The 15380-nt window shown below is 45.0% G+C and overlaps 1 protein-coding gene and 1 long non-coding RNA gene across 5 annotated transcripts; one reads left to right on the plus strand and one right to left on the minus strand.

Annotated features, from left to right (window-relative positions):
• Positions 1 to 277: 277 nt before the first annotated feature.
• INSIG1 (insulin induced gene 1) lies at positions 278 to 13028 on the plus strand. Of its 4 annotated transcripts, XM_055269718.2 has the most exons (7): positions 278 to 472; positions 747 to 1185; positions 4092 to 4216; positions 4691 to 4857; positions 5181 to 5280; positions 6268 to 6338; positions 10995 to 13028. In XM_055269718.2, the coding sequence occupies exons 2-7, from the start codon at positions 774 to 776 to the stop codon at positions 11110 to 11112; spliced, it is 993 nt and encodes a 330-aa protein (XP_055125693.1). In that variant the 5' UTR covers positions 278 to 472; positions 747 to 773; the 3' UTR covers positions 11113 to 13028. The 4 variants fall into 4 exon arrangements, with proteins under 4 accessions (XP_055125693.1, XP_055125694.1, XP_055125697.1 ...); XM_055269719.2 differs by lacking the exon at positions 6268 to 6338 and having other exon boundaries at positions 4092 to 4246; XM_055269722.2 differs by lacking the exon at positions 6268 to 6338.
• Positions 8176 to 15370, minus strand: LOC134737059 (uncharacterized). The gene is made up of 3 exons (XR_010121630.1): positions 15310 to 15370; positions 10042 to 10126; positions 8176 to 8251 (listed from the first exon to the last, which is right to left on the minus strand). It is a non-coding gene; the product is annotated as an uncharacterized lncRNA (long non-coding RNA).
• Positions 15371 to 15380: the final 10 nt, after the last annotated feature.

Genomic DNA, 15380 nt, shown 5'->3' on the forward strand with positions numbered 1-15380 from the left:
ACCCTGTCCTCCCTCCGCCTCCTCCCGGCAGGACCGTCCCCTCCCAGGCCCCAGCTCCGCGGCCGCCCCCTCGCAGCCGGCCCGTCCCGCTCAAGCCCGCGTGCCCCGCAGCCGCCACTAGCCCCGCAGTCAGTGCCGAGGCTCCCGCCCGAGCGCTCGCGGGCCAGCGGTGGCGTGTGCGCACGTCATATGGGCCGCCGGCCTCCCATTGGTTGCGGCCGCCTCACCAGACCGCGTGCGGACCGGCTGGCGGGCGGGGCGGGGCAAGCTCAGGCCACGCCCATGGGCGGTGCGCGCGGGCGGCGGGTAGGCCGGGCAGGGTCACATGATGCGGGCCCCGCGGCCCGCCATATAAACCCGCGCGCCCGCCAGGCGCTGCGGCGGCACTTGGGGCCGTCCCGGGCCGTGACTCCTCCTTTCCTCCCGCCCCGCCTCCGCTCGGAGAGCCCGCGGGCGGGCGCCTCTTGGCCAGGTACGCGGCGGGCTGGGATAGGGGTCGCGGGAGGGGTTTGGTCGCGCCGCAGCCGGTCCTCCCCGGAGGTAGGCGGGCGCGGGCCGCGCTGGGGCCGGGGGTGCTGCTCGCTGTGAGCGCGGGTCCCGTCCGCCTCTGGCCCCGGGCGGGCGCACGGGGGTCTAACCTTGGGGGGCGGCGCTGCCGCCTGGCCCGGGTGCCGGGGTTCGCGTCCCGCGGGGCCTTCCTCGCTCTTTGTCTCTTCTGAGTGAACTTGATGACCCCCTTCTTCCAGGAAGCGCCTCTTGGACGCGGGTGACCGATGCCCAGATTGCACGACCACTTCTGGAGCTGCTCCTGTGCGCACAGCGCGAGGCGCCGAGGCCCCCCGCGAGCCAGCGCCGCGGGGCTGGCGGCCAAGGTTGGGGAGATGATCAACGCTTCCGTGTCCGGGCCCTCCCTGCTGGCGGCCCACGGTGCCCCGGACGCTGACCCCGCGCCCGGGGGCCGCAGTGCTGCGATGAGTGGCCCCGAGCCCGGCGGCCCCTACCCCAACACCTGGCATCATCGCCTGGTGCAGAGGAGCCTCGTGCTCTTCTCGGTTGGGGTGGTCCTAGCCCTGGTGCTCAACCTGCTGCAGATCCAGAGGAATGTCACTCTATTCCCCGAGGAGGTGATCGCCACCATCTTTTCCTCCGCCTGGTGGGTCCCTCCCTGCTGCGGGACAGCAGCTGGTGAGTACCCCTCCTGGTTCTTCTGGAAGTAAAAAGGGTGTCTTTTCGGTTGAAAGTACTTTTCAGCCTATAAGAAACATGCATTTGAAACTGGAACTATCCACAGATTGAAAGTGTGCATCTCCAGTCTTGGGATTTAGAGAAATGAAGGAGGGGTAGAGAGGACCTGGCACCCCCGAGGGCGGGTTCGGGCCACAGCTCTCTGAAGTTTGAGGAAGCACAGTGATGGAGATGAGGCAGGGAGATAATTGGCTGTTCAAGCAGGTGCTGTGCCAAGCTGACTGAGGGCCCTTCCCTCCTGGCGTCCGGGTACAGCCCCAGCTGTCATCCCGCGCCAGCCGCCCCGGATTGGCCGCCTGGGGAACTGGTGAGCAGCGGGACTGAAAGGCCATTGGTCGCGGCAGCAAACATGCTACCCTGCTGGATAACTGAAAACAAACCCGTCACATGTGTTCAGGAGGCGGTTGCCAGGGGAGCAACTTCTCAGCACTTCCTTTTGCCGGGTCGCTGAGTAAACTGTGGTCTGAAGCCAAACTGTCTATCCCCTGAACTGTTAGAGCTCTGTAGATTACGTTCTTAAGGAAAAGAGTAACCCCCTTACGGCGTTTAGATTTTCGTACACCCAAGCAGTAGCATAGATGCTGTACAATGTAACACTGGGTCAGTCTGAACTGTGGACACGGGGACTGCTGGGTGTATGTACTAGACTTTCTTGGCTGTCATTGAACCGCTTTTATAGAAATGTTGAGTTAATCTTGGCCCAGCAGATCACTTACTGCTCCTGTAGTCACACAGTATTTGTTTATTTAACGAGCTTGTCGGGTGCTTTCTGCAACCTCAACTCTATAAGCTGTTGAAATGTTAATCCAAAAGTGAGCACCACAAGCCCCTATCCTTAAGCAGCTTAGAGTCTGGTGGGGAAAACAAACCAGTATGTTAGTGACTCCAGTGCAGTGCAGGGAGCATGCTGTTCGCCTTGTGGCTGACGTTTGTCAGCTGACTGCTGACCATAGGCTTCAGATGCTTTGCTGTGTTCATTCCTTACAGCAATACCACGTGTAGCCTCATTTATAGATGTGGAAACTGAATCACAGGTGAAGTCACATCCAAGGGTGCGCAGGTAGAAACAGGCCAAGCCATCGTTGCTAACTGCTCATGCTGCCTCGGTAGGTGTGTCTCCTGCACTGTGGAAACACATTGCCTCAGCTGACTCACTGAAAACAGCAAGCAGCAAAGAGTTTTGTAAGATTAACAGAGGGCTGTGTGTTCAAGAACTAGGACGTGTGTCTGTAATTATTAAGTAGTGAGTAGAATGTTTTCATATTTGTTCTCGGAGGGACGGGATCCTCTTTCGTTTTTCAAAACACTTTAAGTATGTGGCTGTACTAATTGAAAATTTTTTGAGAAATATATCTAGATTTAAAATTCCATGTTTCATATACATTTGGCAGAATAGTTTATTTCCTTTAATCAAAAACTTGATCTTAGAAATGAAATAGTTGAGCCTTCAGTATTTGTAATTGGAGCCTCAAGGGTTTCTAGGAATATCTGGACAATTTCTCATACTCTTATACTGTACTTTTTTTTTTAAACCATCAGCCAAGAGCATAAGTAAAATTTTTCATAGTATGTTTTTTGCCTATTTAGTTTTTAACCTTAAAAGGTAAGATTAAGCCACAGTGAAGTAAAGTTAATTTGGGGGGATCCATTTTTCAAAACTCCAAAGTTAGAACATGATTAAGTATAATAAATTGAAAACTGAACATTTTTTATCTGAATGTTTGACGCAAACTGTGTTTCCTGTTTCTCAGTTGAACCTAAAATGTGTATTTCTTTCATACTAGACTGAGGTGAAACAATTGCAGGGTTCTCAAGAGCCCTGGGACACAGTGACCCTTGTGTCCCAGCATCCAGCCCCGCAGGCCGGCACCCCACTCCCCCCTACAGACATTCATTCCTGCCTTCATTTTTGCCATTTTACCTCTCTTTTGGAATGCCATTCCTTCCCACCTGTCCAAATTCCAAGTTCGTGTCTATAAAGAATAACTGTTCCAGACCACAGTGATCTCTGCTTTCTCTGTGTCCCAGTTACATAATCCTTATAATTTTACACATGAGAAAACAAACATGCAGAGCCGTGTCCCATCAGAGGGCAAGCTGGGATTTGAGGCTGAGTTTTCTCTTCTTGGTCTGCTGTTCTTTCCACAACTTGAGGCTTGACCATGCGGGAACCAGATGGAGAATAAGTGAAGCCTGTGTGGGGCTGTCTCACCCTGTACTTGCCCACGGGCATGTGTGCACGGTAGGTGCTCAGTGTCTCTTACAGTACATGCTAGAACCCCCGAAAATCAACTCCAGGGCCACTCTAGGAGCATGTGACCCAGACTGTCAAAGTCACATCAGCAAATATGTATCTCATCACGTGCCCAATCCCAGTACTGGGTGGTAGCAGGAGTGTCAGAGCTGTGATGTGACAGGGTGTGGACAGATGCTAACCTTTTTATTGTAAGATAGAAATCACACTGGATGAAAAGACAAGGTGAACTACGTAGTCATTTAAGTTCTGTGTGCTTTTGGCAAATGTGGATATTAAATATAAGGTTACATATTGCTCATATTAATATGAATAATCCCTGCTTGATTCCTTTCTGTGTTTACTGAGACATGTTCAACTACACTAAGTAATAGTGATTTTTAAAAAACTTTTCTAAACAGTACAATTTTGTGGGAGTAGTACTCAAGGAGAACAAGTATATAAAATCGCTCTTAACTATTAAGTTATAGCTGATAATTTTTTCTAGGAAAAGGACTGGTTTGAGTAATGTACTGTGTTACTAATGACCACGTTGAAATTCTGGACCTTGAATCTGCTGTATTCTAACATTGTCGTCTTTTTTTTAAAACAGCTGTTGTTGGCCTACTGTACCCCTGTATCGACAGTCACCTCGGAGAACCCCACAAATTTAAGAGAGAATGGGCCAGTGTCATGCGTTGCATAGCAGTTTTTGTTGGCATTAACCACGCCAGTGCTGTATCCTTAATTTTCTGTGCTATGTCCAGAGTATCTTCTTAGGTTCTATATTGAAGCGTTTTGTTTTGTTATATACTCAAATGACTCCATGTCATAATACAGACATGATGGTGGTACCTGCCCATTTCAAATTACTAACAAGAGAAAGAAGAATGGGGCTATCGATGACTCTATAGTAAAATGTATTGTTTTCTGGTCAAAATGCTAGCAGCATTTTATATATAGCTTTCAGCAAGTGTATTCTTATGGTTAAGTTTTTGGCTCAGTGATGTCAGGGAGATTCCAGGTGATCTTAATGATTGTGTAACCTGTATCCAACAAATCCTTTCTTTAGCTCATTACACAGTTTTTATGGACAGTGAATTATTTGTGGTACAATAATAAAATACCCATGTTTTTAACCCTTGTGGTTTTCTTTATGTTTTTGATCTTATTAAGAATCAGCAAACTTTTCCTTAACTTTTACATCACCAGAAATTGGATTTTGCCAATAATGTCCAGCTGTCCTTGACTTTAGCAGCCCTATCTTTGGGCCTTTGGTGGACATTTGATCGTTCCAGAAGTGGCCTTGGGCTGGGGATCACCATAGCTTTTCTAGCTACGTTGATCACGCAGTTTCTCGTGTATAATGGTGTCTATCAGTAAGTGTGTGTTTTCAAATATTGGCTTTGGAAAGCTTACTTAACTCCCATTAAAACATCCACTAAGCTTAGATATTTTCATATTTTATTTGGTTTTTATATAGAATGATATAGATTTAGGCATGAAATGCTCAAAAATGCTGCTCTCCATAACTTAATGCAAAGGAAAACCAAGTAGTAGCAGTTACAACCAAACATTCAAATATGAACATTTTGTAACATTTGATGGCTGATTCTGCATATCCCCACTACAGAGAATCTGCGATGCAGAATTGAGCCAGGTGAAATTGACTGCTAAGGTATGGTTTCTTTTCTTGCTCCAGGTATACATCCCCAGATTTCCTCTATATTCGTTCTTGGCTCCCTTGTATATTTTTCTCAGGAGGTGTCACAGTGGGGAACATAGGACGACAGTTAGCTATGGTAAGTGAAATGATCATATTATCTTCTAAAACTTGCATCTCTTTACCTTGAAAGAATTACTTTACATGATACGTTCAAATTTGTGTTTATATATTCTGGTTCAGACTTGAGTGACAATTACTGAGCAAAGCTTATATTTTAAAAAATAGGTAATGATACCCAGGTAATTCTTTGCTAAATTATAAAGATTCATAGATGCATAAATGCATAATATTTGATCTAGAATAGGAACTAGAGCCCTCACACTGCCCCTTTGAATTGCAGATGTGGTCAGTGTTGTGAATTCTTGAAATTTCTGTAGTAAGCAGTAGAGAAAGTGACTGGTGTGTGAGTGTCCCCTCCTCCTTCACCATCAGAAGCAGATCTGGATGACCTCAAGCAGTGATACTTTGCTCCCTGGGCATCAGTCCACCAGTGTTCCTTTTCACAGAATCAGAGTGGATGCAGATGATGCTGGCCTCAGTCCACAGTCAAGCAAATCGAGCCTGAGGCTGCAGAGTCTGTCTCGGGCCAGGGCAGGGCCTGGTGTTGGCGGGTAAGGGGACAGCCTGGTTCAGGCAGGCAGCACCTTTCTGTGGGGCAGGTGGCCCTGGGCATGGAGAAGTGGTGATGAGAGCACTGCTGCACGTGGCCGGGTCACCATGTAGCCGGACTGTCCTGCCTGAACATTGCATCTGTTCTTGCTGCAGGAGAAAGCAGCGCTACCCCGCAGAGCTTCTCTCACAGCCGCCCTGAGGGAGATGGAAAGGTAGATGAATGCCAGGATGGCTTTAGCAGTTCTCATTAGTTCAAAATTGACATCTTAGCACTTCAGTTTAAAAAAATAGAGGTGGACTTTTAAATGTTATTTTGAGTTGACTTTGGCAGGCTGAAATAAAGTAAATTAAAAAAAAACAACCTAGAGCTGTTGCTCTCGGAGATAAGCTCTGGGAAAACTTATCTTGGTACCTCATGCTATTTTTAAAACAGTACATTTATTTTTGCCAGCTGATACCCTTCTGTGAGGAGTTGAATTTGAAGGCCACTTGGCTGTTTCACAAAAACAGAAGTAATTACAAGTAGAATTTGCAGTGTTCCACTGGTTACTGAGTCTCTGCTGCCAAATTTCTCGTGATGGAGAAGAAAGGACTTTGCTTACTTTTTTTTTTTTTTTTTTTTGAGGCAGAGCTCTGGAAGGGCCCTGGAGTGCAGTGGTGCCATCATAGCTCACTGTAGCCTTCAGCTCCTGGGCTCAAGCAGTCCTTCCGCTTCAGCCTCCCGAGTAGCTGGCACTACAGGCACATGCCACCATGCCCGGCTAACTTTTTTATTTTTTGTGGAGATGTTATCTCCCTGCGTTGTCCAGGCCGAGCTCGAACTCGTGGGCTCAAGCGATCCTCCCACCTTGGCCTCCCAAAGCACCGGGATTATAGGCATGAGCCTGGCCTTGCTTTTTTAATATTAAAAATCTGGTCAGATGGTCCCACATGAAAATAGTATGTTGTTTTCATGCATTCGCCATCATCCCCGTTAATAGTCTTCAAAGGAGAGCTGGCAACTCCATCATTGCTTTCTTGCTTTGAGATTTTTGTTCCGGTACTCTTTGGGAGAGAATTCCTAAGAAGGTTTTTAGAATAAAATTGTCCTCAACCAGATTGACTAATTACACATTATAACTACAACTTGAATAACATTTAAAGAGTTGGTTATTTCTGTATGATAGGTTGATGCTGTTATACGTCAAGGCTTTTTAAATCGATTTTAAGAAATAAGCGTTATTTTGGTGGAGGTAGAAATTTCACAACATTCATAAGTTCTAAACATCTAGAAATGGTTGGAGGAAACATTTTCAGTTTTGAAGATAGTTTCATTAAGTAATCCCTGCTGTGCTCCTTTGCTTACAGAAAAAAATGTTAAAGATAACTCAAAATAGGATAGTTGGTGTAATTATAATTCTCCTTACTTCAGCTTTCTCTTCATCCTTTTTATTCTTTAAACTTGGGGGGAAAATGTTTGGATGTTCTCGTATCTTAAAACTGGAGGAGAGAGGCCAGGCGCAGTGGCTTATGCCTGTAATCCCAGCACTGTGGGAGGCCGAGGCGGGCGGATCACGAGGTCAGGAGATCAAGACCATCCTGGCTAACACAGTGAAACCACGTCTGTACTAAAAATACAAAAAAAAAAAAATTAGCCAGGCATGGTGGTGGGTGCCTGTAGTCCCAGCTACTTGGGAACCTGAGGCAGGAGAATGGCGTGAACCCAGGAGGCGGAGCTTGCAGTGAGCCGACATTGCGCCACTGTACTCCAGCCTGGGTGACAGAGCGAGACTCCATCTCAAAAACAAACAAACAAACAAACAAACAAATAAAAAAAACTGGAAGAGAGAGATCACCGCCTTAATCCCCTTCCCTACTGGGCTATCACATGAAACTGACCTCAGAGATTCTAAGCCTAACCCCGCCTACCACCGTTTTTATTCATAAAAACTTAAATCCTTACCTCTGGATCCCAACTGTTACTCTTTTGTCTCTTCAAAATTTGCAAACTCATTTCCGTCCATGAAACCCCGGAAATGGCCCAGGGGCTTCACAGTGCAGTCCCCTCCCTCCTGCTGCATCCATTTAAACATTCATGGTGCATGTTTTCTCCCAGGGCAGCCTTCCCCACATTCCACTCTTGTCATACTGTTGACTCACGAAATGAAAGTGGCTGGATGTTCCAGGGATAGTATCCAAGAGCTATTGGTTTAATGTTGAAACCTACACCAAGTAGGGCTTTGTGAAGGGAGGTGACGAGAGTGAAGTTGATGACAGTCTGAAGGTGAAGAGATTCCGAGGCTCAGTTCAGCACCGGGACCAGACCCGCCCAGATCCAGGGTAATTCGAGGTCTGTGTTTGGTGCTGATGGTTTTGCCCAGTGCGCTTGACACCTTGTCCTTCTTAGCTGTCTCAGTTCTCTTCAGATGCCTTTGTTCTAACTTAGGCTTCCCTCCCTTAAGAAGAAACATAGTTACTTGCAAGAATAACCATGCGCAAAAGTTACAAGTTGGCTTTGCTTCAAGCTATATGGTCTCCTAGCTTTTTCTTTTTTTTTTGAGACGGAGTCTTGCTCTGTCGCCCAGGCTGGAGTGCAGTGGCGCAATCTCAGCTCACTGCAAGCTCCGCCTCCCGGGTTCACGCCATTCTCCTGCCTCAGCCTCTCCAAGTAGCTGGGACTACAGGCGCCCGCCACCACGCCCGGCTAATTTTTTGTATTTTTTAGTAGAGACGGGGTTTCACCGTGGTCTCGATCTCCTGACCTCGTGATCCGCCCGCCTCGGCCTCCCAAAGTGCTGGGATTACAAGCGTGAGCCACCGCGCCCAGCCTTCTCCTAGCTTTTTCTATGTGGTATTTCCCCCCCCCCCCGAAATGCCGTTGTCCTTTGTGTCCAAAAATACAGCAGAAACATTTGTTACCAGCCTGTTAGGGGTTGTTTGTTTTTATTTTTATGTTTTTTGAGACAGAGTCTTGCTTTGTCACCCAGGCTAAAGTGAAGTGGCACAGTCTTGGCTTACTGCAACCTCCGTCTCCCGGGTTCAAGTGATTTTACTGCCTCAGCCTCCCAAGTAGCTGGGATCACAGGCGCCCACCACCATGCCTGGCTAATTTTTGTATTTTTAGTAGAGACGGGGTTTCGCCATGTTGGCCAGGCTGGTCTCGAACTCCTGACCTCAGGTGATCCAGCTGCCTTAGCCTCCCAAAGTGCTGGGATTACAGGCATGAGCCACCGCGCCCAGCCCAGCCTGAATATTTAAAAGAAAATGAGTCTGTAACCATCATTTATAGAACTTGTAGTTGTTGCTGTTTGTAGCTTCAAGTCTTTTCTCAAGAGTAAGCTGCAAACTGCCAACAGCAATCAAGCCTGTCCTGCTTCCACTGCCCGGCCCCACTGGGCCACCTGGAGGCAGAGTCCCGCCCACCTCAGTGTCAGCTTGGGATTTAATTTGCTGTTCCTATTTTTGATTGACCCAATTCAGCTGCTAATGATAATACTATTATTGTTACTGAGGGTTTACATTTATTGGGCTCTTACTGCTGCACAGGAGGCATTGTGCTAAACGTTTTCGATTGTTAGCCAGTTTAGTCCTCATAACACAGCTCTTTGAAGTAGAAACTATTATTAGCCCATTTTTAAAAGGGGAAATTGCAGCTTAGGAAGATTAAACAACTTGGCCAAGTGGGTGGCGGAGGTGGACGTGGCACCATGCTTCTCATCAGTATACCACACTGCCCTTTCAACACATGGCTCGCACCTGCCTTCACCCTGGAAGTAGGTTTACAGCAGCCTGTGTTGGTGTCTGGGTTGAGAGGAGGATCCATATTGCCATTTACAATGTGCCACCATTAGGCAACACTGCTGGAACTCCCTGTGCCACATGTCAGGTCCGCCCGGGCTGGCTGTCATTCATCTCTGGCGTCTTTGTGTTCTTACGCCAATGCCAGGCCTCACTGTGGCCTCTGTCAACCAGGGATTCTAAAAGTCCGCTTCCCATTTATTTATCAGCACATTAGTGAACAGGTAGTCAAATTTTCTTTCCAGGTTGCTGCCAAGAGTTTGCTCTTTTGTTTTCTCACTGCAGTTTGTATAGAACCCTCCTAGTGTTCATATTTAACAATTGGCTATGCTTTCACATTATCAATTCCTAAAAGCATGTATGTTTCCTAGAAGATTTTATTGTGTGTGTCCCCAGGGTAGTAACTGGCATACCTGGGTGACTCAGTCCAGACTCGTGACTTTCTTACCTGTCTGTTGAGATGAGAGGATCTTGTGGTTTTCTGGATGAGTCATCTCCTTCATTGCCAAAGGTGAGGAGCTCAGCTCCTTCCTCTGAAAGTGAATGGAGGGCAATTAAGTAACGTGGGAAGTCACGATTCTGAGGGAAAAACAATCTGTATGGAGGTTTCTCTTTTGCCGTTTAGCAGAAGCTCCGTGGCCTCAGGAAGGTCATTGAATCTCTCTGGGTTTGCTGCTTCATCAGTGAAATACTGTTCACTATTGAGAATTTACCCGAGGTGCCTGGTCATAGCAGTAACTGTAGTGTCTACCTCTCAGAAGCTCTGTGAGGGTCAAATGAGGAAGAATATGTAGAAAGGATTTCCAAACTGTGAAGCTCTGTGTGAACTGAGGGCAGAGTTACTATTCAGTATTACAAAGCATGACCTATTTCCAGTGTCTGTTTCAACAAACTGCTGGTAAGGTGGGTTATTACACAAGTATCAGATACTAATAAAGGTTTGTGGCAAAAACCTCCCTTCAGATAAAGGTTCAATCCTTTAAATTGCAGTTAGAACTTTCAGGAACCTATCATACCCTAAGCATCACCATGCTTTGATGAAATTGGGTGTTTCCTTTATATAGATATTAATTTATACTTTCACCAATATCTTACACTTATATAACAGGCTTTATGTAAGGGCCTTAGCAGCGTAATTTCACCTGAGGCAGAGAATTATCCTAATTTTGCAGGTGAGAGCTGTGGCTCACGGGGCCAGAGCCATGAAGACGGCGCAGGGGAGCTGGGAGAGCTGGCCGTGGGCTCTAGTTCTCTCCACATGTCCCACGTCTCAGTCTTGTTTCTTCAGTCAAAGAAAGTGTTAATCTTTCCCATGTTAGGACCTACTTAATTGGTAATTAAAATATTTATACATTTAGTGCTAATTTTCTCTTTCCTTTTTTTTTTCCTTTCTACACATAGGGTGTTCCTGAAAAGCCCCATAGTGATTGAGTCTTCAAAACCACCGATTCTGAGAGCGAGGAAGATTTTGGAAGAAAATCTGATTGTGGATTATGACAAAGATTATCTTTTTTCTTAAATAATCTATTTAGATCGGGCTGACTGTACAAATGACTCCTGGAAAAAACTGTTCACCTAGTCTAGAATAGGGAGGTGGAGAGTATGACAACTTACCCTGAAGTCTTCCCTTGACTGACTGCACTGGCGCCTGTCTGTGCCCTGGATCATTCTGCCCAGGCTGCGTGGGTTCAGGCAGGTGGCAGTTCCCCAGGTATTAGATTTCATTCATGTGATTAAAACAAGTTGCCGTATTTCAAAGCCTTGAACTAAGACTCAATTACCAACTCTCAGTTTTGTATCAGTGCCCAAAGGAGGTAGGTTGATGGTGCTTAACAAACATGAAGTATGGTGTAATAGGAATAATATTTATCCAAAAGATTTTTAAAAATAGGGCTGTGTTTAAAATACATAAATAAATAAAAAATAAAAAAAACAACAACAACAAGAAAAGCAGCAGTGATTATAGAGAGGTCACACTCTAAGTGGGGTCGCGGTGTGGCCACGCCTTCACGGTCACGCTCGTTCATCCTGCAGTGGCGTGTTTACATGGTCACACGTGTGTGTATCACCAGTGGGCCAACTGTGCTTTTCATTCCACCCGTGGAAGTTTGTGTAGACAATCTTACTGAGCAAAAGGCAATGAAAACTCTTGGTTCCCACACTGCGATATATTGGAATTTTCACCTCAGTTTCTGAAGTTTATTTCGAAATCCATAATCACCTAAGAATGAATACCTGTCTGCCATGTATTTCAATCTTAGTGAGCCAAAATTGTTTCCTTGTTACTACAGAATATAGAGATGACTGTTTTTTGCCACAGCCCTATGGAATTTGCAATCTGTGATTGCCTTGTAAAAAGGAGAGTGCATATGTCACTGCATTAAACATGTGGTGTTTCTAAATAGTCAGTGATATTGGTGAGCACAATGTATTCATTTAATGGCATAGACCATACCAGACCTAATTTGCAAGTATTGGGTCTTAAACTTCAAGTGCAATGTATATGAAAACCAATCTGAGCCTTGTATCTCTTAAATATTTATTTCTTTTAACGTGTGAGATGTTCGAGAGAAGGGTTCTCCATTCATTTCAGTGCTGCATGGAGGAAACTTGGCAATGATCTCTTTCAGTTGTGAAGTTCCTTTCGTGTTATGCCCTCCACTGAACCCTCAACCTTCGAAATACTCCAGTTTTGTGGGTTTAGTCATTTTTACTTACAAATTTACCTTTTTGTATTTTGCAATTTACATGTGTTTGGTTTGTTTTAAATTCTGTGAAAGTGGCTTGATTCAAAGACCCCTTTTAAATGGAAGCCACCAGTCAGCAGAATGGAAGCTTAGAGGAACTTGCCTGAGCGCTGGTCTTTGTGTTTGGTTTTGTGTATATAATGATCTTTGCTGGGGTTTTTTGCTTTGTTTTGAGGGAAATGTCTTGGAGTAAATTTTAAGTTCCTGGAGCTAATTTGTTTTAGAGGAATTTTGTTTTTTTAAAAAAATAGGATCATTCTGAACTTTGGAATGACCCCCTTATATATTTTCTGAAAATGAAAACGGTTACATGAAAAAAATTTCCAATGAAGATGTCAGCATTTTATGAAAAACCAGAAGTTATTAGATGAAAGCAGTGAGTGAATCTTTAAAACAGACTTGATGATGCACAAACAATAAGTCTTTCTCTCCGAAACCAGAAGTAAATCTATATCTGTTAGAAATAATGTAGCCAAAAAAAATGTAAATTTGAAGATTTTTTTTGCCAATAGTTTATAGAAAATATATGAACCAAAGTGATTCGAGTTTGTAAAAATGTAAAATAGTATGAACAAAATTTGCACTATACCAGATTTGAACATCTAGTGAGACTCACACTGATACTAAGTTTTCAACCTTGTGTTCTTTTTGCATTCATTTTTTACTTTTATTAAAGGTTCAAAACCAAGTGTTGTATTTATGTTTGTTTGCTTTTTAAAAAACAGTTGGGGTGGTATTCTCTGTGTAGGATGTTAGAATTTGTAATGGAGAAATATTTTGCAGTTCTTCAAATTTTACTGAATTTTGACACAACCTCTTGGGAAGTATTTGAATTGTCCTTCAATATACGCAGGGCATTGGTTCCAGGAGACCCCACGGATGCGAAAATCTGCATACTCAAGTCTGGCACTTGGCCCTATGGAACGTGCGTACACTAAAAGTCAGCCCTCCGTATACGTGGGTTTCACATTCCGCAAATAAACCATGTTTGGCTGGAAAAGCTCCCTGTATAAGTGGACCCACAGGTTCAAACCCTGTGTTGTTTAAGGGTCAACAGTATGTGTTTTTCTTATGGTAGAAAATTAAGTGCAGCACAAGCTGAATTGAACCTGCCACCTTACCCCTCCCCACCACAGGCACCCGGTTTTCAGGCAGGAGGAGTGGGCGTGCCTGGCCTGTCACAGGGGCAGCTCCCCTGCTGCCAGCCAGCATGGCTGGAGTTACTTGCACTCACAGGTTATGACGATGGGACGAGAACCGAAGAGATGCGTTGAGCACCCGGAACATTAATGCCACGCAGGCTTAACATTACTTGTAGTTGTGAAATCGCATTTCAGTACTAGCAGAGAAAGGCCTTACCTTATGTGTACCAATACATTTTATAATACAGATCCAAACCAATAGGTTTCTACTACATTAAAACATAAAACATCCATGTATGGAAAAACTGGTAGAGCTCATGACAAAAACATTTCCCTCATTACAGAGACTTGAGGTTTGCCTGAGATTAACCCAATTTATGTGGATCGAGTATAGGAATGCCTGGTGAACTAGTCTAAGTTCATGTTTGTTTGTTTTTTGAGACAGAGTCTTGCTCTGTTGCCCAGGCTGGAGTGCAGTGGTGCGATCTTGGTTCACTGCAACCTCTGCCTCCTGGGTTCATGTCATTCTCCTGTCTCAGCCCCCCAGGTAGCTGGGAATACAGGCATGTGCCACCACACCTGGGTAATTTTTTTATATTTTTAGTAGAGATGGGGTTTCACCATGCTGGCCAGGCTAGTCTCGAACTCCTGACCTCAAGTGATCTGCCCGCCTCGGCCTCCCAAACTGCTGGGATTACAGACGTGAGCCACCGTGCCTGGCCTATTCATGTTTTAGAATAAGTTTTGGAGGTTAAACGTTTCCTGGAATTTTTCTGATCTATTGAGCAAGTGATGGGATTAAACCATTTCATTAAGGGTAAGGTGTGTAATTTACAAAAGATTTCCTTGTTCACTTCTTTTCAACTGAATGAGCAAGGCTGAGTAAATAGGAACTGAAGATAGATTCAAGGGTGTTTTGTTTGTTTGGCTAGTTTTAAAAGCTACCTGTGATCTTAACCTAAGCAAGATTTCCGGCAGATTGGTTTAAATGAATTAGATACAATCATTTGGTGACCTGGCACTCTCCCCACCCTTGAATTATAGACATTTCCTTTATCCTGGTGGTAAAAAGAAATGAGAGAAGGGAACAATTATAAATCTAAACTTGTCTTTTCTACTTTACCTGTTAAAACAGACCTTTTACTAAGAATGTTCACTTTCTCAGAGTTTCAGATTATCTCTTTGTAATAATGTAACTTTAGCATACCCTTGTAGGGATATTCTCTTTGAAGAGTATTAACGTTGTAAAATATTAATAAAGATACTAAAATTTAGCCTTAACGTATATTATGCAATAAGGAGCTGGCCTAGTCCTCACTAATCTACCATTTTGCTTACTCTTGGAGTGAGGTGAGCTTGTAAGCAATAAACTAGTCACAGGAGGGATTTCATATTGATCCCTAAACATAGTCAAAATGTGCAAAGAGGGCCGGGCGCGGTGGCTCACGCTTGTAATCCCAGCACTTTGGGAGGCCGAGGTGGGTGGATCACGAGGTCAGGAGATCGAGACCATAGTGAAACCCCGTCTCTACTAAAAATACAAAAAAAAAAAAAAAAAATTAGCCGGGCGTGGTGGCGGGCGCCTGTAGTCCCAGCTACTCGGAGAGGCTGAGGCAGGAGAATGGCGTGAACCCAGGAGGCGGAGCTTGCAGTGAGCCGAGATTGCGCCACTGCACTCCAGCCTGGGTGACAGAGCGAGACTCCATCTCAAAAAAAAAAAAAAATATGCGAAGAAAGGGGTAAGAAAAAGGTGCATTAAATAGATCCAAGTCCTAATACCCAAACATGGTGCCCTGTGGACTTTATAAATCTTGGTAAGATTCATACCTGAAGAATGGCTTCCCTGAGCATTTATAAAAGCACCTAATAGTACCTGGCACAAGATAAGCTCTCAATAA

The sequence above is a fragment of the Symphalangus syndactylus genome, chromosome 6 (assembly GCF_028878055.3).
Source record: "Symphalangus syndactylus isolate Jambi chromosome 6, NHGRI_mSymSyn1-v2.1_pri, whole genome shotgun sequence".
NCBI lineage: Eukaryota > Metazoa > Chordata > Mammalia > Primates > Hylobatidae > Symphalangus > Symphalangus syndactylus.